The following is a 22,113-nucleotide window of genomic DNA, read 5'->3' as shown; positions in this document are numbered from 1 at the left end:
GGCACGTTTTCTGACCTTTGAGTTGAAATAACAAGTGATTTTTTGCTGGTAATGCGCGAGCTAGAGCTGGGAATCTTCTCGTCTTTCATCAACCAGGTCGAGGGACGCGCAGAGCAGTTCGTGATTGTGGTCCTGGTCATACGCCTGGACTCTATGCGAGGCTACCTTTACCTCGGTAGGAAGGACCGCCTCACTCCCGAAAGCTAGGGAGAAAGGAGTATGACTTGTCGGAGTTCGATGCAAGGTCCAGTATGCCCACAGTACCTGGGGGAGTTGTTCTGGCCAGACTCCCTTGGCTTCGTCCAGTCTCTTCTTAAGGCTCTCCTTTAGTGTCTTATTGACGGCCTTGACCTGCCCATTTGCTTGGTGATAGGCCATAGAGGAGAAGCTTTTCACAATGTCGTACCTTTCACAAAATTCAGTGAAGAGGTCGCTGTCGAACTGCGTCCCATTGTCTAATACGATCTTCTTTGGCAGCCCGAACCAGCAGATAATGCTTTTGACAACAAAGTCGAGGACTCTCTTTGAAGTGATTGTTGCCAAGGGTTCTACCTCAGCCCATTTAGTGAAGTAGTCAATAGCCACCATCACGTAACGGACCCCTCCCTTTCCAGTAGGGAGGGCGTCAACCAAGTTGATTCCCCAGACCGCGAATGGCCACGGGGACGAGATCATCTCCAACTCGACTGGTGGAGCTCGGGAAACTTTGGCAAATCACTAGCACTTGTCACATTTCTTGACGTACGAGATCGAGTCCTTCGACAGAGTGGGCTAGTAATATCCTTGCCTCAAGACCTTCAGGGCCAAGCTTTGCCCCCCAGTGTGATCTCCGCAAAAACCCTCATGCACTTCTTGTAAAATGGTCTTTGCTTCGCTTGGAAGAACACATCGTAGGAGGGGTAGAGAATGCCCACGTCGGTATAGCATCCCATCTACCATTGTATACCTTGGAGCCTGGTAAAGTACCCGCCGTGCGTCATTACGCTCTTCAGGTAACTTTCCTTCGGTGAGATTCGAGGATGGGGGTCATCCAGGTCGGTCTGGCGTCGATCATCTCGACCTCCACCCTAACTTCTTCTATGCTTGGTTTCTCCAAGAACTCTACTGGTACTAACCCCAAAGTCTCCGTCTCCCCGGAGGTAGCGAGCTTGGCGAGGGCGTCTGCGTTGGCATTTTTCTCTCGATGTATCTGCTCAATTGAGCCCCGTTCAAATGAAGACAGCTCGACTTTTACCTTGGCCAGGTAAGCAACCATCTTGGTTCCCCGTGCTTGGTATTCACCTAGCACTTGGTTCACCACGAGCTGGGAATCACTGAAACACTGAACGGAGCTGGCCTTCAGCTCCCGGGCCACCTTTAGCCCGGCCAGTAAAGCTTCGTATTCAGCCTCATTGTTGGAAGCCTTGAATCCAAACCTCAACGCCGAGTGGAATCTATGTCCTTCTGGGGATATCAAAATGATTCCAGCCCTGGAGCCGTTCTCGTTAGATGAGCCATCTACGAAGACCTTCCATGACGCCTGGACCGAGGTGGCCTGGGGCGAATCTTCCACGAGATCTTCTCAGAATCCTGTGCATTCCGCCACAAAATCAGCCAGGGCTTGGCTTTTTATTGCAGTTCTCGGAGTGTACAAAATTTCGAACTGGCTGAGCTTGATAGCCCACTTCAACAAACGTCTCGATGCTTCAGGTTTTTGTAAAACCTGCCTTAAAGGTTGATCGGTTATGACATTTATTGAGTGGGATTGGAAATACGGCCTGAGCTTTTGGGAGGCCGTGATGAGACAGAATGCCATCTTTTCCATCAACGGATATCGGGACTCAGCTCCGAGAAGCCTCTTGCTGATGTAATAGACTGGTTTTTGAACCCGGTCTTCTTCTCGAACCAATACGGCACTAGCTGCATCTTTTGTGACAGCTAGGTAAAGGAAAAGAGGCTCTCCTGCTGTTGGTTTGGACAATACAGGCGGCTCGGCTAGATGTGCTTTCAGGTCGAGGAAGGCACGTTCGCACTCCTCTGTCCACTTGAGCTTCTTATTCCCCCGGAGCAGGTTGTAGAATGGCAGGCACTTGTCGGTGGATTTAGAAATAAACCGATTAAGGGCTGCCACCCTTCCTGTCAGGCCTTGAACGTCCTTTCGCGACCGAGGGGAGGGCAGCTCGAGCAACGACCTGATCTTATCGGGGTTCGCCTCGATTCCTCTAGTGTTGACGATGAAACCCAGGAATTTTCCAGACGCGACCCCGAAAGTGCACTTTTGTGGGTTAAGCCTCATGCCGTATTCTCTTAGTATCTTGAAGCATTCTCCTAGGGCAGAAACATGGTTATCGGCAGTTTTCGACTTGACCAGCATGTTGTCAACGTACACTTCCATGTTCTTCCCGATCTGGTTGGTAAACATCCTGTTCACCAATCTCTGGTATGTAGCACCGGCGTTCTTCAGCCCGAATGGCATGACCGTGTAACAATAGACGTTAGTTGGGGTCATGAAGCTAGTGTGCTCCTGGTCCACTGGATTCATGGCGATCTGATTATAGCCCGAGTACGCATCCATAAAGGACATGAGCTCGTGCCCCGCCGTGGCGTCTACCAATTGATCGATCATTGGCAAGGGAAAATAGTCTTTGGGGCAAGCTTTGTTCAGATCGGAGAAGTCGATGCAGGTCCGCCATTTCCTGTTGGGCTTCGGGACCAACACAGGATTGGCGACCCAGACTGGGAAATTAGCTTTGCGGATAAAGCCGCACTTTTTGAGCCGGGCTACCTCCTCTTCTAGTGCTTCAGCTCGAGTTGTTCCCAGGCACCTCTATTTCTGGGACTTCGCCGGCACGTGCTTATCCAAATGGAGGGTGTGCATGATGACGCTTGGACTGATTCCCACCATGTCCTCATGTGACCATGCGAACACATCCAAGTTCTCCTACAGGAACTTGATCAGCTCCGCCTTCCTCTTGCCACAGAGGTTTTTCCCGAGCTTAACCATCCGTGAGGGATTCTGTGGATCGATATTTACCTCCTCGAGCTCTTCAATAGCTTGGAGCTCAGACTTATCCTCGCCTATTCTGGGGTCAATATCATCACTTAAGACGATATTTTCCCCTCCGGCACTCTGAGGTTTTTCAATCTCGGGATTAGGCAAAGGTTCCTGAGATTCCTCATTTCCACTCCAGACGGTCATTGTTAACTGCCCGGGTTTTACCTTTCCCTTCATGGAAATGCTGTAGCATTCCCTGGCAGCAAGTTGATCGCCATGGACCGTGCATATCCCTGTGGAAGAAGGGAATTTCAGCGCAAGGTGGCGGACGGAGGTAACAACTTCAAACACTATAAGTGTAGGTCGACCTAAAATGGCGTTGTATGCGGCGGGACAATCGATGACCACAAACTCGAGGAGTTTTGAGACTGTTTGAGGTCCCTCTCCCAAGGTGATCACCAGCTCGATCGTTCCTATTGCCACCGATCCTTCTCCAGAGAATCCATAAAGCATCATGGAGGTTGCTTTTAGCTTGGTGACAGATAAACCCATCTTCTCCAGCGTGGACCGGAATAATAGGTTTATCGAGCTTCCATTATCAACCAGCACTCTCCTAACCTCCGATTGGCGAGCTGCACTGCTATGACCAGAGGGTCGTTATGAGGGAACTGGACGTGGCTGGCATCTTCTTCAGTAAATATGATTGGTTGCCTTTCCAATCGCTGCCGCTTTGGCAGATGCTGCTCAGGGACAAACTCCACTCCATTATGAGCCTTAAGTTCATTAACGTACCTCTTTTGGGCACCTCTGCTCGTGCCAGCCAAATGAGGACCTCCAGAGATTGTGGAGACCTCTCCTCCAATCACTGGAGGAGGGACGTCCTGATTTATCCAAGACCCGGGCTGACTGACTGGGACCTCCGGAGCTGGACGGCTTGTGGGAACCCTATTCCGCGCATACTGAGCCAAGGGTCTGGCTCTGATGAGAGTCTTGATCTCATCCTTTAGGTGTCTACAGTCATAGGTATTGTGGCCAATGTTGTTGTGGAACCGACAAAACTTGGAAGGGTCTCACTTTCCCTTCTGGTGCTTTAACGGCTCTGACTTCTTCCAGGGGAGGCGAGCAGAATTTGCTAGGAAGATGTTCTCCCTAGAGTGGGTGAGCTCCGTATAAGTCACGTAGACCGGCTTAAATTTTTCTACGGACTTATTCTTCTTTGGGCCGTGCTGGTTGCCCTCGCTGCTCCCCTTTCTCTTGCCTCCACCAAACTGGTTATTCTGTGTAACGGTTTGGGTCGCTGTCACGACCTCCGTTCCCACTCCAGCGAGCTACTCAGGGGCCTAACTGGTTCCTGGAGCTGGGCTTGCGCCTCCTCCAGGTTGATCCACCCTTGGGCCCTATTTAGGAATTCATTTACGGTGCTGACTCCCTTCCTTTGTATCTCATTCCAGAGTCCCCCTCCGACGAGGATTCCAGTCCTCAAAGCCATGAGCTTAGAGCTGTCATCTGCGTCTCTGGCCCGAGTAGCGACGTTTGCGAATCTGCTCAGGTAAGCCTTCAGAGGCTCGTCGGGTTGTTGCCTTACGTTGGCCAGGGTGTCGACCTTGACGCGAGCAGCCTGGGAAGCTCGGAATGCTCTCTTGAAGTCCATAGAGAAAGTTTTCCACGAGCTGATTGACTGTTTCTTACTTTGTTTGAACCACTGTCTGGTCGGCCCAGTTAGGGTGGAGGGAAATATTAAACACCTTAGCTTGGGGCTAATGTTGTGGGCCATCATCAGGGTATTGAACATACCCAAGTGATCTGACGGATCTCCGTCTCCGTTGAGTTTGGACAAGTGCGGCATACGGAAGCCGGGCGGATATGCCGTTGCTGCTATGCTGGGGGCGAAGAGCTCGAGTTTGTCCCCAGAATCATATTTGTCCTTTTCTTTTTTCTGACAGGAGCTTCCTCATCAGCTCCTCCATCTGAGCCAGGCGCTCAAGGGTTTTGACCTGATTTCCTTGGTTGTTCCGGGGCTGTTCAACAGCTCCGGATCCATTGTACATGTTTGGCGGGTTATTGTCCCTCCTATCTTGAGATAGGTTATATGGGACATTCTCGCTGTCGCGTACCTCAGACAAGTCTTCCCTCTGGCGAGCACGGCTGCCGTTTCCCACTGGGTCTCCCCTTTGAGAGTTAAGACGATCTCGGAGGTCGCCCCTCGAGGTGGCTTGAGGACTTTGCGCCGAGCTCAGACGTTGGCGCAGGTCTCTGCCAGAAAGGTCACTTCGGCGACTTCTGGTCCACCGTTTGAGAAGCTTGGGGCCCGCCTCTGGGGGTGAGGATCCGGGACTTCTCTGGGTGCCCTGCTATGATGGGAAGGTCCTGCGGAAGGTGGATTTCTCCTACTGCTCCCATGAGCTGGAATATCTTGTACTGGCTGAGGAGGAGACGAATATCTTATGGGTGAAGGAGGATGCCTGACCGGAGATGCAATCCTGGTCCCGTCAGGGAGGATTAGGTTAGGTCGGGGCCGCTCGGCTCTGCCAACCTCCAGGTCCTGCGCTCGACGGTCTGAGCGAGGTGCAGGACGGCTGGTCAGGATGGACTGTCGTTGTGAGCCCTCCCCGGATCTCCTTCGCAAATTCCCTCGAGCCCTCCTGGGCGCACTCGAGGGTGGAAGCGAGCTGGGAGTTGAAGTTCGGACCGATCGGCTGTACTGTTGCTCGACCCTAGGTAGCTCTTCGAAAATGGTCTCTCGGTGGTGCGATGAGGGAGTAGAGTTTGACGTCGGGGGTCTGACTGACCAGCTAGGCCTGGACCGATTACCCCGGCGGGACTTATGAGTCTCGCCTTGCCTCTTTCCGACGTTTGCGTCAGTTGTAAGAGGGGGTAGTCGGGCCAACACCTCCTGAATCTGCTGGTTAGCTTTCGCCAGCTGACTCCTCAGTTGTGCATTCTCCATCTCCACCACCGTGTAGAAATCTGGGTTCGGATTAGGTGGCCGGGGAGCCGAACTTCCAGTGTCATCTTGCCCTATTTGCTGCTTGCCCGGCCGCTGTTGAACCTCAGGGTTCTGATCATCAGAGATGGCGGCATGATGGGCCTCCTGCCCATCACATTGATCCACCTCGTTACCGTGTCTTGAGCGAGTGACCACCATGGTTGGGAATTTGCGATAGCACCAATCTAACAAGCTCTCAATAAAAGCACCAAACTATTGACGCGGTTCTTCGCCAACAGGTAATTAATAGAATAAGAGAATGGGATTAGTGCTAAGTAATGAACCGTAACAGATGAATGATCTTAAAATAAAATGGTGATAAGAATACTTTTTAGGTGGTTCAAAGGTTAAAATCCTTCTACTCCACTAGCCAATATTATTGCTAGTTTTCTGGTATTCTTTACAGGGTATTTCTTTACACAATAGAATCCAACCCTTTGCAACTCCCAGGGTCTCCATATTTATAGAAGAGAGCACCTAGGGGTTGGCAAGGGGGGCCATCCCGTGACCTCCTTACCCATCATGTCACTTCTGTGACATTCATGATTAATTCCTAAAACCTGACAAATGAAGTGTGGTCTAATCAATAGGTAAGGGGGATAATGGGCCGCACGACCCAACCCAGTCGTGGGTGCCTGAACACGCACGTTTATGCTGCGTGTCCGAGAATTCAGGGATATATCAGACACGTGATGTCTGATATATGCGTGTTTACATTGCGTGGTTGACTTTATAAAGGGCCACAACTTCCAACTCAAGCTCGTACCTCGAGCTGGATGTCTTCTTAACCCGCGGTGTCCATACCTTTGACCCGACTCCTTAGTAACCTTAGTAAGCCTTTGGTTACCCCGAGCTAAAGAGGTGGGAGCTAGTCGACATTAGCTTTGGGTACGTGGCATCCAGGTGGCTGATATAATTATGCCATACCTCAGCTCGCTAATAGCCTGTGGAGAATTAGGGCGTACAAATAATAAAATATGATTTTGAAAAATCAAATCTTATTATTAATATTACCCTAGCTATTTTGGTGTATGGTCAAAATGCCATTTTTCTAAAGCACCAAAAAAGATGAGTTTTAAAGCTCAAAATGGCAATTTTGCAAGGCCCAAAGTGCACAAAACATGGATTGAAGGGTGGCTGTGGCAGAGGAGACTTTGACCCACTCTTAGCCAATGGGAACGCGCCACATGGCGCTGGTTGGGAGGGAAGGTGCTGGGCGCTGAAGGGACTTGGGCCTTGGGTCGTTGGGTGAGGCATTGGGCTGCTTGTTGAAGGGAAAGGAAAAGCTGGATGAAGGGAGGTTTGGGCCTGCGTTGGGCTTCAGCTGGTCACGTTGGAGGAGGCCTTCGTTGGGCTTGTTGGTTGGACCATTGGCAGGCTGTGAAGAAAGGACCTTCGGCTACATTGAAGGAGGCTCGGTGGGCTGTGTTGAAGAAGCTTTGGACACATGGCGCAACAAGGGCACTGATAGGTGGCGTGCAGGGGTGAAGGTGGGCCTTCGGTTTGGGCCTTTGGTTTGGGCTTCAAGAATGCCATTTTTTAATTGATTTTCATATTTATCTCTTTATTTCTTCTTCTTTTTCTTTATGCCAAAATGCACTTTAATTCCTACAAAATAACAATAAATTAAATCATAATCAAACATTTTTATTTATAAAATAAATTATATTAATTCAATGAAAATATTAATTAAACATAATTTATTTTGGCCATTAAAATCAATAAATATGCATTTTTCACAACTAATCACATATCATAATAACATAGAGCCGATTTCAAGAGCTTTTTGTCCTTATAAATATGGCCTTCTTCAACTTTGAAAATTTTATTATCAGTTATAATTTTTGTATCTTCTTCTCTTTTTCTTTTGTTCTCTCTATGATAAAATCTACTACATTATCAGCTATATCTGTAATATTTGGGAAGGTTTGTACCTGGTTATTTGTCGTGAAGGTTGCTTCATCATATTATAATTCTGTAGTTGATTGCTGGTTGCTTAGTTGAAGAAATAGCATTTCTAGATCCGTGTTCTGTTTTTTGTTTCTTCTTCATATGTATTGTGTTCAATAGTTTCAGCTATTGTTTGATAAAAAATGGTGATGCATAGTGGTAGCTCTGTTATTACATTTTGCTTCTTTTTCAGCTCAATGTAGAATAGGACTGAATTTTCAGTAAGTAATTTCATTGGTGGCATACCTGGTGATAACTAGTAACTTAGCTCAATATTTTGAATAGTGCATTTTATCTCAGTTTTCACTAAATGAACCAAATTGTTTAGAGACCAATTTGTTGGTATTATCAGTCCAGTCATGGTGTAGTCATCATACTGATATCTATCTGTCCATTTTCCTCCAAAACGAATCAATGTCATTATGGATTCCATATCTGCAATATAGCACAACATAATTTTTAGTGTTGTTTCAAATGTATCTGGTTACGTTAGTGAATGAATATTAACATAAGTTGAAAATATTTAAGTAACCGGTTTCTTTAAGTGAATCAAGAACTATTTTCCAGATTCTATAATTAATTATTTTGCATTATGTTCGGTTTTGCGTGTGTAATTGGTTACTTTAGTGAATGTTTGTCTTTTTTTTTTATATTTCAAATATGCAAAGTTAAAAACATATTATGTAACCGGTTTCATAAACGTAAATCAATATCTATTTTTCCATGTTTCATGATAAATTATTATGCAGAATGTTATTATTATTTTTTTGTGTGTAACTCGTTACTGTATTTATTTTGTTGTTTTATTTTTATATTATTTTGTAATATTTGAATTATGTAAATGTTCAAGTTTTGTGATGTAACTGGTTTCATGTGAGTAATTAAAAAAGTTCACAAACAAGTAGCTTGAGTCAAGAAATTACTCAAGAAGTAATTTCCAGGTTCTTTGTGTAATTATTTTGCATATCGTATATTTCAAAAAAGTTTTGCTTACTTGTTTGAGAAATCAGAGAAGTTGATGGATTTGTGCTTTTGCTGATGTGAACGAAGCTAAAAGCAAATGATGTTATCGGAGAAGAAGATGTAATTATTGGAAAAGAATCCAAAACCAGTTTCAATTGCCGGAGAAGAAGAGCAATTGATCGGAAATTGAATTCTATGTTTAATTCAATGACTGTAGAACGCTGGAGAGAAAGACTGCGAAGATGATGTTACGATCGAAATATGGACCAAGAGGAGACCAAGATGAGAGCAGCAGCCACCAGTTCTTTAATGTGAAGAAGAGTGTTGTTATCAGAGAACATGATGTTACGATCGGAAACAATAGAGGACGAATTACAGTGGCCAGAGAAGTGAGAGTTATTGATTGGCGACTTGGTTTCTTGATTGGAATCTTGTAGTCGGCAGTGTATAGGAAAATTAGGAATGTTATGGGAATCTGGTGTCTAAATTTATGAGAATTCCATATTTTATATTTTGTTTTAAGCGTGTATTACCATATTTGGCTTAATTTTTTTTTTTCATATATATATTGAAATTTTAGTTAACATTCCCATATTTATGTTAAATTCTCTATTTCATATCCATATATTATTTTATTGTTTTCCCTAAAAAAAAATGATTTGGACTCTTATTGTAAAATTTATTATTTCAATATCCATATCTATAATATAATACATTGATGCCATTATAAAGTTTACATTGGAGGTAACAAAACATCCATGTAGTATCGAGATAAGTACCAAATTGCGTTTACATAGCATTATGGAGTTGACATCGAGATAGCCTTGAGAAAGCATCAATGCATTATCATTAGTAGTAATGAGATTGCCTTTAATAATATTTGAACATAAATAAATGTAATAACTATCCATCACTAGTTTTTCTTCTTCAAAATTTTAATAAAAATACATTTTTCATATAATTACATAATTTTATATGAAAAAAAACATGAATTTATACATTTAAAAAGTTTTGGTAAAACAATTTTGTTTAAGAATTGACTTGATCAGTATAATCTTCTTCTATTCTCCCTTAATGCCATAACTCCCTACCTATGCCTTATTCATAGCTTTTAATATCAAAAACCAAACCACAATTGAATTTGTAGTAGTGAAAGGCCCACTCGACGGCCATGGACTTCCGCAACTCCCCTTCTTCCTCCACCACGTCTTCGACCACCACCACCCCTAACCCGGCCATCACCGCTGCCACAGGCGCCGGCCCCGCCTCCTCCGACGACCCTATGCACTCATGGTGGGAGTCCATCTCCAAAGCCCGCTCTCGCATCCACTCTCTATCCTCCATTCTCGAGCCTTCCGTTTCCTTCTCTCTATCCTCCCTCGCCGACTCCGACCGCCCTGCTCTTTCTCTCCTCTCTTCCATTGACGCCTACCTTGCCGTCTCTGCTGCTCTCTCTTCCCCTCAATCGGGTTCCGGCTCTGACCCTCTTTGCCACTGGCTATACGACACATATCTGTCCTCTGATCCCCATCTACGACTTGTCGTTTTCTCCTTCATCCCTCTCCTCTCCGGCCTATACCTCTCCCGGATCCACTCACTCTCGTCCGATTCGCCTTCTATCCCTTCTCTCGCCGGATTTGAGGCCGTACTGCTTGCTCTCTACGCTGCCGAGACTAAGGCCCGGGCTGGGAAGCCCGTCGTGGTTTCGGTCCCGGACCTATCTCAGCCGTCGCTCTATCACACGCCTCGCCAGAGGCCCAATTCGAACCACGGTCATGTACACACCAGGAACTCGGTTGGGGTTCTGGCTCCGCCGTTGGAGCCCCAGGTTGCGGTCAAGTCAACGAAGCGGGCTGGCATTGTTGGGGTCGCTCTCGATTGCTATTACAAGCAGATCTCGCAGATGCCGGCGTGGTCGAAACTCGATTTCTGTCGATTCGCCGCGGCTTGGGCCGGCCGCGACTGCTCTTGTCAGGAGGAGTTTGACGATGAGCCTGAAATTACTGGGTTTTCTGAGACTAGGGTTTTGGAGAATGGGTTTAGAATTGACGATGTAACGGATGAGATCAGTCAATTGAGGCTCGAGAACGGTAACGGCAACGGTCATGGTAATAGTAATGGCAATGGCGTTGGTAGTAGTAGCAGAAGTAATGGTGATTTGGGCTCTAAAGGGTCGAGAATTCCGCTGCCGTGGGAGCTTTTCCAGCCGGCGTTGAGGGTTTTGGGGCATTGTTTGTTGGCGCCATTGAATTCCCAAGATGTTAAAGATGAAGCTGCGTTTGCAGTTCGGCGTTTGTACGCAAGGGCATCTCATGATTTGCTTCCGCAGGCTATCTTGGCAACCCGCAGTCTCATTCAGCTCGATAAGAGGGCGCGAGCCGATGCCAAGGCAGCAGCGGCCGCAGCCAATTCTTCTTCTAACGCTAACACTCCTAGCAAGGCTAGGAAACCCGAAGTTCTTTTGGTTTCAAAGTGATTGGTTGGTTTGTTCAGAACAGAAATGAAGCTTGCTTTTCCAGGTAATAGGTTGTTGTATATTCATTCTCAAGAAGTTTCTAAACAGTTTGTGTAAGCTAATTCTGTATGTGCCATTTGTACCTGTAGATTTTCTTTTCTTTTTCATTGTTCTTCATTTTAAAAATCATTTATTTGTAGGTGTACCTATACAGATTGTTCTGTTGTTATAGTGTGTTTGAGTGAGCTTGTTCCTCGTGTTTTAAAAATTCTATTGCACACAATTTTTTTCTTATTTTCGTTTGCGGAGAGTTTTGATTGAATTTAATTTTATACTATATCTTTTTATATGAATTCGGTTCACTTATATAATTTATTTCAGCAATGTCTTGTTATTTGGTGTATGTAATTCTGTTTTCTTCATTTGAAATTTAAGTAGAATCTAACTTTCTGTTTGATTGATGATGTTTTGTGGTGATAGTAATAAATACTTATTAATTGATTACATTTGTTACAATGATTTCTAAAAACTTAACAGGGGTTCAAGTATATAATTGTTTACCTCTCATTGTGAGATATGGTTGGATGATTGGGAGTTCTTATTTTATATAATACGAAATTAATGGGTGTTATGGCTATTTGAAGTATACACTAAGAAGAAAGCCTCATGGTTTTGCTTCTTGTTTAGGTCTGTAATGCATGAGCATATAATTAGTTCTATTTTTAGAGTTTTAATTGTTTACCTCTCATTGTAAGATATTGGTTGGATGGTTTGGAGTTCTTATTATATAATTATGAAAAATGGGTGTGTTATGGCTTCTTGAAGTATATACTAAGAAGAAAGCCTCATAGTTTTTGCTTCTTGTTTGAGTCCGTGATGTTTAAGCCTCATAGATTAGCACGGCCCCTGCACAAGGATGACAAGCACAAATTTAGAAATTATTTGATTTTTAATCCAAGTTTAACTGATGCTTAGAGACTTAGCGATCTGTTCTTATTTGACTACTTGTTTGGTTGCATTGAAAGTGCGTAAGCCATTGTAATAGCTTCCGGTTTCCCTCGAACATGCACTTTTGGTTCTTTAGAGTTTCCTACTGAATCCTGATTTACGTTGTGGAGTCGTTTTAGTATCTGCACAGCCTCTTTTGAATGCAGCTGGCGCTTGATGTTCCCCGTTACTTTGCTAAGTAGTAATTGGATTGAATCTGAAAGGGACTACCTTACTTGGTGTACTTTCTCTTTTCAGCAGTACTTAACTTTTTCTTGTTTTCTTAATATTCTACGTTTAGACGAGTGGTATCTGAAATCAATAGGTCATTTGTATAATTACGTGAACATTTTACAAGGACTAAAAGCTAGAGTGAAGCCCCATTTTAACTATCACTGTACTGTTACGGATGATGCATTTATAGGATTTCTATACAACATTACATTTTAAGTAGGAGAATATTTAAGGCAAGAAGTTTGTTAATTTGGGTGCATAAGATCTAGGATATAAGGAGCATCTAGCTTATGATACTCAAGTATAATGTAAGTAAAGTTGGCCTGAAATTCTGTTACTTTCATGATTGAGTAAGCATGCGACATTGACTTCACTGTTGACTGATTAAGAAAGAAGTAATGGAGGGAGGGACCTAATAATTGATTCAGTAGGCTTGCTAGATTTAAGAATTAGTTTAGTGTCTGAAAATCTTTTGGACTGTAGAGAAATATTAGTACTAGTAGTGATAGATGGTCTAAGTCTAAACTGTCTAATCAACATTCATAGTATTGTCTTTTGTGATAATGCATCATCTCTTGGACTGTAGAGAAGTATTAGTACTAGTAGTGATAGATGGTCTAAGTCTAATCAACATTCATGGACATGTCTTTTGTGATAATGCATCATCTCTGGTGATTATTTGTTCTTTAGATATAGGTATGTGATTATAATTCTGCATGAGAGGATGAAAACTAATCTGGATTACGAAAGAAATCATTGGAAAACAGGGGAAACATTTTGTATTATGTTTGGGGTGAGCTTTCTTCTATATAAAAGATTAATGATATTTGCACGCACTTTTTATACCCAAAACAGTATACACATATGCTGCAAATTTAGTTTAGTAGGACCCATCTAAACTAAACAAGATTGGTTAAAAATTGTGTGCAAATATCATTACTCATAAAAGAAAATGGCAGTTAACTTTTTCTGTATCGCTCTTTGATTTTTGGTCAATTATCAAGGAAATAGTCGTAGCATTTGTGGGAAATCTTTGGGATGCATAGGAAACTCTCCCATATGAGAAGTAAGAAACAAGTAAATACATGAAGGAATTACACTATAACTTTAGACTAAGCATTTATAAAAAAATAGGCTGTATGATTGTTAGTGCAGTGATGCTTGTGTGGAAGTTCATTTTTCACAGAATCCTCTGTTTTTCTTGTTTTCTCTTCAAGAACCTTCACGAAATTTTATTTATTGATAGTGGTAACTTACCCATAACACCCATACAAGGATAATAGTACTGATATTTTATGACCAATGAGTTGGAATATTATTATTACTTTTCTAAAATAATGTTTTGTTGTTGCTGCTATTATAGATCTTTCCTCCATGGCAGTATTCTATCGTCTAGAGACTTGGGTGACAAGCTTATTGTAGGTCGATAACATTGGAAAAAAAAACCAAGGTAGTTAGGAGTTATGCCGTGGACTTTTAAAATTTTTTTTTTCTATTAGACTTTTTATTTTTAAATATTAATACAAGTTCAGTTTTCCTTCAAAAATAAAAATTTCTAGGGGCAATTCAATAAGATATTTTAAAATTATATATGTTTAGGAAGATGGGACTATTGCTCTTATAAGACATTCCTTCTCACCTTAAATTTACTTCACCGTATTATCATACAATCTAATATTCTAGTTTAATTTCAGTCCTTTCGAAATCCCTTAATACTTGACGGTACTCTTCTTCATTGAATGTTTAAAGAAAATTTTAATGACCATCTCGACATGTTTCGTGTGGATTCCGAAATTTATATCATTATCATCATAACAAAATGCTCATTTGTTTTTTAAGCATAGGAAGTGTACAATCTGGTGGTAAATAGATACATTTCACGTGTTGAGAACAAACACGAAGTACAAAAATAAATTAAAACAATTTTTGCCTTAAATCAATCTATAAACAAGAATGTTTTCCTCAATTAATTGTGGAGCACACTTTGCGGATTTCTCCTTGGGTTCCTGTTTTGACGCCAATGTTACTCATCTTCACCATAGACTTCCCAAACTCCAGTCCAAAATTCAGTCCTAGCAACCCTCTAATGCCCATGAACTGTTGGACCAATGTCCTGGTGGAAGCATCAGTCCACAGCTTCTGGTCAGACTCGAGAATTCCCTTGCCGTTCTTCAGGTTGGTGAAGAAAGCCGTGTCGAATCGGTTGCTCGGTACGCCAGTATCAAGCTCGACACGCCGTGTTCCGTCACCATTCTGGGGACAGAGTGCTCTCAGTTGCGGAAGGAATGTGGGGTTGATGGTAGGATCAGCACCATTTCCGGTTGTGGTGAAGTTGTATAGCCTGTAACGAAAGAATTGGCAAGCTGTGGTACCAATGGTGTGGCCGCCTATTGACAAAGAAACAAAAATATAAATTACATGAAATGATTGCTCAACACAGCACATGATATTGTACATAGTCATATACAAATGAGAGATTGGACCTGTAGATTATATATTCTCTTGTAAGTCGTACAACTAATTTAGTTTATTAAGAGGGAGATTAGTTAATTACCAACAAGGGTTACGAGATCTTTGGGGGTAAGACCCTTTGCTGCAAACTTAGTCTTTTGGTCATCAACTGAATCAGTAAAACCAGGTAAGTTAGCAGCCTCAGAGGCCAGTGATATTCTTCCATCTCTGCGCCCTGTTGGTACCGCCCAAGTAAGTCCTCTACTCTGGAAAAATATTGTAAATGAGGTGAATGTCAATTTCCATTTATAAATATAAAACAGAAACACAACTTGATTGAAACTTAGAATTTAATCACAAATTATTACTAACACAATTTTATTAAAAAATATACAAACGATAACACTACGCTAAAACTACAATTTTTTTTTAATAATATAGGAATAATATTTATGGTTTTAGAATAAATCAAACAGTTTTAAAAAAGACACTACAATTAACGATAGAGCAAATTTAATTACTTTCCTCGTTCTCTTTTTATAGTATTGTCACTACAGAAAGAAGTTGTATAAATAATGCGTGTGAGAGAGTAATAGGTAGTAACGTACCAAAACGACACCATCACGAGCAGCGAGAGCCAGAATATCAGCACAAGAAACGACACCTGGGCAGGCAACTTCAAGCTTAGACTTAGCGTCGTTGATGACCTCGTAACCTCTCAACCCAAGGTTCGGCAGCGCAGTTTTCTCGGTGCCCAGCCCATCGATGAGCACCGAAGCGTCGCAGCCTTGGACGAAGCAGTCGTGGAAGTGCATTCTCAGCAAGCCAGCAGCTACGGTGGGATCGGAGCTGAAATGCGATTCCACAGTCGACCGAACAATCGATTCTGCTCGAGGACATGCACGCAGGTAGAACCCCACGCGTGTGCCTTGGCTCCGAACTGACGTGGCAGCCATAACAAGCATGCAAAGCAGTGACATCATCAAGATTTTAAAACTGTCCATTGTCAGCACTAGTTCACACAGCTCTAATGGTAGAAAAAGCGAGTTTCGACTGAGGTATATATTAGTGTCTGGTTAAGCTATTGATCATGAAGATTGAGTACTTGTTCATGAAATGCTTTTTGTGAAAAGTTAGTGATATGACATATGTATTTATAGGGGGGCTGTAGTGTATCATATTGTTGAAGTCAAAGTACTCGGAGAAGAAGTAAGAGAATTCGGCCATGAAAAAAGCTTACGAGTTTTGGATAATAAGTGTTTATAATTCACAAGACTCGAGGATGTAGTTGTTAGTCGGTGATTAATATATGAGCTGGGAAACGTTGTGTATCAGAAATGAGTTTGGATTCAAGTGATTTACAAGATTTCGTCGTCGGGTTTCAGACACTGCCCAAGCCAATATTCTCTATTCCGCGTGAGGAAAAGTCTTTTGCCACTTGTAATATATATATATATATATATGTATTTGTGACTTTCTAAATACTGACTTTCACCGATAATAGAAATATAAATTTATATATATTTTCTACGTACAAAAGTCAAATGAGCCTTGCATGGTGGTCAATGTCAACTTATAGTTGATTTTTTTTTTCGTTTTTGTTCATTATTTGCTAAATTATAAAAATATATACTTACGACCTTGGGCTGTGGAATAACGATCACAATTCATTTTATTTATTTATTTATTTTTTATAAATTATGTCCAACTAGCTAAATGATAGTTCATTTAAAATAAAAATTAATTTCCTCATTATTATTTTTTATTTTAAAACAAATTATCATTTCTTGTCTGATAGGACATAATAAATTTCATTGTACTAACCAAATATTTGAACATAGAAATTTATTTATATAAATTAAAAGAGAGTAAATAAAAATTAACAAGAACTAAAAAAAAATTCAAAATTTTCATACTTTATTATATAGTAGGTAAAAGCGCTTGCAATGCACGTTTGTTTATTTTTAAAGTTGTAAATATTGTCTATAATTTTAATAAAAAATGGTTCACTATTTAAAAAAAAATATATATATATATAATAGAATGAATTATAGTTCTATAGCATATATAAATCAATAATCTCTATATATATGACATCTAAACATATTATTGACATATAATATATTTACATGGCTACACGACATATATATATATATAAATTACAATAATATTTAAAAATAAATTAATTATAGAAATAAAATAAGAATAATAAAAGTCATAGTCTAGAGAGTAGTATACACATGCATCAACTATTTTTAGTTTCTAATGTATCTCACAATGTCCTTTGGTGAATTTGATGAAAAAAAAGAGTTTCAATCACTTGATAATAAACAAACTATCACACAAATCTATAAGATAAAAAATGATATGTATGTCTTTTATTATTTTTAAATAAATCAGATTTAATTATTTAAATTATCATAAAATATTTTATTTTAATTAATTAAATTTTGTTTAAGTTTATGTTTGTTCTAGTTTTTAAATTTGACAGTGACAAAAAGACATTATATATTATATATTTAATATAATATTAATATTAATATTAACATTAACTTTTATTTTAGTTATAAAACGGTTTTATTTTTTAATAATTATCATTGTAAAATATCTAAAAAAATATCTTATTTTAACTTTTTTAATTATTTATTTATTTAATTTTATCTAATTTTAAGTCATGTTTATATTCTACCGTTAAATATAAAAATATTATATTAAATATAAGAATATTCTGTTAAAGTTAACGGAAAAAATAAAAAACCGTTAAAACCAAGAATTTTCGTTATCTACACACTTTTATTATAGAAGAGACATAAAAAAAATTCAAATTTAGACAAGAGTATCAAAGGGGTTCTTTCATAAATACCAATTTTTTTATGATTTTTTTTATATTTTTACTAATTCAAGTTTTCAAAAATACAATTTTAATGTTTCAAAATTACAAAAATACGATTTACACTAAACATCAACCCATACAACATAACGTTAAAAAAACAACAAGAAAGCAACACAATAACAACCTCAAAACAACACAGTGCAACTCATTGCAGCTACAAAAAAAATCCCAAAAACTAACACAAAAAAAAAACATCGAAAAACTCATTCTTACATTTTAAAAACGCAACACATTGCAATACAATATCAAAAAAACAACTTAAATGCAACACGACAACAACATAGTGCAACCCACAGCTACCCAAAAACAACACAAAAACAAAAGCGAAAAAATTAACTATGTATTTTTCAAAAAATAACTAAACATGACAATAAGCAAACATAACACAGGTTCTGCCTCCTTTATTAACAATATTAATATTAGAGACACTAATTGCATCAACCCAAAAATTATCTAATAAAACAACAACAAAAACAACCTCAAAAAACTTATCCTTGCATTCGAAAATGTATCAATAATAAACTAAAAATATGTATCAAAACAACTAAGCATATACCAAAATAAACTAAAAAGACAACTTGAAAAAATATTACCATTAAAACCAAGGTATACTTAAAATAAATAAAAAATTAAACCAAAAATATACATCAGAACAACTAAACATATATTGTTAAATAAAAATTTCAAATTTAATATATTAAAATTAATGCTAAACACAATTTAACCTATGCCAATTTTATAGCATAAGAGTTTATTAATTTGAGTTCGACTCATTCAATATTATAAGAATAACCTCTTAATCACTACCATTTTTATTTAAAAGAAAACATTTTGATTCCAATTATGATAATATTAATTACTTGTGTAGTTTTGGGAGAGGAAGTTGGAATTGAGACTGCACTCAGTAAATTTGAATGACTGAGTTTCCTACATACCCTCTTTATGAAGGATCAAGTCACTTGTAGTTCTAGATAGTCATTTAGAAAAATGAGTGGAAGAATTCCGGTAAATAACCATTCATAGGAATTCATGGTATTTTTATAAATTTATGAAATTCCGGTAGATGACCATATCATAGAATTATTTAATGTTTTAGAAATTAGGAAAAAATTCTGAGGTGAATGACATTTTATGAAATTTTAAGAGTTGTGTTGATGTTTTGAATAATTCAGTAATTTGGGATATTTGTGGCACTTGCGACTCTACCTAACTTTACCAACTAAGTTGCTTACGTATCATTTATAGAAATCAAGTCAAACGTAATTCAAATTGAATATTTGAAATATTTTAGAATTTTTAAGGTTAACAACCTCATTTTTAAATTTGAGTATTTTCATTTTAGATATGCTTTGGTGCATTTTTGAATTTTGAGGTGAATGACCTCTTTAAAATAAAATTTTGTATGATTTTGAAGTTGCTTTAGTGCACTTTTAAAATTTTGAGGTAAAAGACCTCTTTCAGGATTTTTGTTGAGGTAATTGACATTTTTGACATACCATTTAAAATGGATTTTATCATCTAAGAAGATTTAATGAGCTCATTAGGGGTTTTAAAAAAATTATACCATTTTACACAATTTTAGAATTTTGTCATTTTTGTGACAATTGTATTTCTTGAAATCTCTTTATATGTTTTATCAAGAATCTATTTTATTAATAAAGAGATCATTTGATCAATATTTTATTTATTTTTAATTTAATTATTCTCAAGATTTGAGAGTGAATAATCAAATCATTTTTTTAAAATAAAATCTTATTATATATAAATTTGGTAGAAAATATATTTTTGTTTCAGATTTCAGTTTAAATTTGAATTGAATTCGAAATATAATACAGCTGGTCTTAGATTCACATCTATATGAGCTTTTTCTATTGTACTCATCTTAAATCACTGATCAAAATTCTCTAAATTCGAGAAAAAGAATTTTAGATTGAAAGAAAAATTAAAGAATATTTTCAGTAGTATTTTGGACTTAACGTTAGGCTCAGTGTGCATTTATATTTCGTCCACGTATCTATCATTTTGGACTCAAAGACCAAACTCATTTATGAGTTATGTTATTTCAATTTCAGTAATTCTTTTTTCTTTTTATATATATACATATATTTATACTAGGTAGAATCAGCGTGCAATGCACGTTTGCTTAGTTTTAAAGTTGTAAACATTGTCTATAATTTTAATAAAAATCAGTTCACTGTTTAAAAAAAAATATATATAATAGAATGAATTATAATTCTATAGTATATATAAATATTTATATCAACAATCTCTACATATATGACATCTAAACACAACGTTGACATAGATATATATTTACATGGCTACATAACATATATATAAAATACAATAATATTTTAAAAAATAATATAAATAAAATAAGAATAGAAAAAGTCATAGTGTAGACAGTAGTATACATGCATCAACTATTTTTTAGTTTCTAATGTATCTCACAATATCCTTTGGTTAATTTGATGAAGAAAAAGAGCTCAAATTACTTGATAAAAAACAAACTATCACACAAATTTATAAGATAAAAAAAATGATATGTATGCCTTTATTATTTTTAAATAAATATGATTTAATTAATTAAATTATCATAAAATATTTTTAAAATATCATATTTTAATTAATTTATATATATATATTTAAGTTTATGTTTGTTCTAGTTTTTTAATTTGGCAGTGACAACAAAAGATTATATGTTTAATATAATATTAAGTTTAAGTTTAATTACATTTTATTTAAGTTATAAAATATGTGATTTTATTATTTTTAAATAGTTATTATTGTAAAAATATCTCAAATATATCATATTTTAATTTGTTTAATTAATTAATTATTTAATTTTATTTAAGTTTAAGTCATATTTACAATGTATCGTTAAATATAAGAATATTCTATTATCTACACACTTTTTATATAGAAGATATATATATATATATCTCAATATATGTACTAAGTGAATATGTGTATTTTGTTTCCCCGACAAAGATAAAATCATAGATAAGGGATAAGATTCCCCGACAAAAGTAAAAGGCTAAACAACAAAAACTTATGGCTGAAATACAAAATAATTATTTAAATATTGTCTCATGGATGGTTTCATAGTCAGAGTCATATGTTGGGTCTTCATGAAGTGGATTCCATCCTTGTTGACCGCGTTTTTGGCCAACGATGTGTAGACGTCAAAACGACAAAAAACCTTCAAGAGAAAAATACGACATAGACAATTTTTATAGTGGTTCAGCCCCAATGTATTGGTAATAGCCTAATCCACTTGGAGTTGTGATATATTTAGCCTACACTTAATATCAGATGAACTTGAGCCAACTGAGTTTCTTAAGTGCAAGTAGAAAAATACAGAGTTCCTCTCTCTAAACTCTCTCAGAAAATGCCCCAAGTGTGCCCCAAGTCACAGTCCCAAAGTCTCAAATCTAGAGAGCTTTTCTCAGTCTCCAAAGATCATATCCCCCCTTTAAATGATGCCATGAGTCATTTATTTATAGGCTCATGGATCGTACATTAAATATCTCCCTTTGACCGGGTCCTTAGTTCTTCCAACAGACTTTAATAAAATATAAATGAACTTAAATTACAATAATATAGCTATTATTCCTGGATATCTGAGAGATTCCTGCGACAGTTGAGAATGATTCAGGTTGAAGCTGTTACTGAGGACATAGGCAAGCACCTCTCGTAGGCAAAACACTCCTCTAGCACACCTCTGGTCTAGCAAAACACTCTACTGATTGGGATAAATAAATGACTGGTCGGCCATGCACTCCACTGGTCGGCCAAACACTTCACTGGTCGGACAAGCACCTGACTGGTCGGACAAGCACATGACTGGTCGGACAAGCACCTGACTGGTCGGACAAACACCTGACTAGTCGGTCATGACACCTGACTGGTCAGTCAAAAATCCTTATCGGTCTGACAGAAACTCTACCAGGTCGGTCAGATCACTTTATCACCACTCCGAAGAGCCAATACATTTATTGACTATTAATGTGTCTTTTACGGACCATGTATTGCCTTTACTGGTCGGATAAGCACATGACTGGTCAGACAAGCATCTGACTGGTCGGACAAACACCTGACTGGTCGGTCATGACACATGACTGGTCGGTCATGACACATGACTGGTCAGACAAACACCTGACTAGTCGGTCATGACACCTGACTGGTCAGTCAAAAATCCTTATCGGTCTGACAGAAAC

The 22,113-nt window shown here is 38.7% G+C and overlaps 2 protein-coding genes and 1 pseudogene across 2 annotated transcripts; 2 read left to right on the top strand and 1 right to left on the bottom strand.

Annotated features, from left to right (window-relative positions):
• Positions 1 to 9,954: 9,954 nt before the first annotated feature.
• On the top strand, positions 9,955 to 11,576 carry LOC133782045 (uncharacterized). Its single transcript, XM_062221198.1, has one exon. It carries the CDS (start codon positions 10,045 to 10,047, stop codon positions 11,347 to 11,349), a length of 1,305 nt encoding a protein of 434 aa, XP_062077182.1. The 5' UTR covers positions 9,955 to 10,044; the 3' UTR covers positions 11,350 to 11,576.
• A 642-nt stretch (positions 11,577 to 12,218) lies between these two features.
• On the top strand, positions 12,219 to 12,280 carry LOC133787228 (U6 spliceosomal RNA; annotated as a pseudogene).
• A 2,017-nt stretch (positions 12,281 to 14,297) lies between these two features.
• On the bottom strand, positions 14,298 to 16,130 carry LOC133782046 (peroxidase N1-like). The gene is made up of 3 exons (XM_062221199.1): positions 15,609 to 16,130; positions 15,104 to 15,266; positions 14,298 to 14,936 (listed from the first exon to the last, which is right to left on the bottom strand). The coding sequence occupies exons 1-3, from the start codon at positions 16,002 to 16,004 to the stop codon at positions 14,512 to 14,514; spliced, it is 984 nt and encodes a 327-aa protein (XP_062077183.1). The 5' UTR covers positions 16,005 to 16,130; the 3' UTR covers positions 14,298 to 14,511.
• Positions 16,131 to 22,113: the final 5,983 nt, after the last annotated feature.

Source organism: Humulus lupulus, chromosome 6, assembly GCF_963169125.1.
Source record: "Humulus lupulus chromosome 6, drHumLupu1.1, whole genome shotgun sequence".
NCBI classification, from domain to species: Eukaryota; Viridiplantae; Streptophyta; class Magnoliopsida; order Rosales; family Cannabaceae; genus Humulus; species Humulus lupulus.
This window is presented reverse-complemented; position numbering and strand designations above follow the sequence as displayed.

What these genes read in the sequence shown, in the direction of transcription:
- LOC133782045 (XM_062221198.1), top strand. Translation starts at nt 10,045, where the DNA reads ATGGACTTCCGCAACTCCCCTTCTTCCTCCACCACGTCTTCGACCACC.
- LOC133782046 (XM_062221199.1), bottom strand. Translation starts at nt 16,004, where the DNA reads ATGGACAGTTTTAAAATCTTGATGATGTCACTGCTTTGCATGCTTGTT. An exon ending in CTCGTGATGGTGTCGTTTTG is followed by an intron (nt 15,267 to 15,608) that starts GTACGTTACTAC and finishes ATATTTTTCCAG; the next exon opens with AGTAGAGGACTTACTTGGGC. An exon ending in AGATCTCGTAACCCTTGTTG is followed by an intron (nt 14,937 to 15,103) that starts GTAATTAACTAA and finishes CTTTGTCAATAG; the next exon opens with GCGGCCACACCATTGGTACC.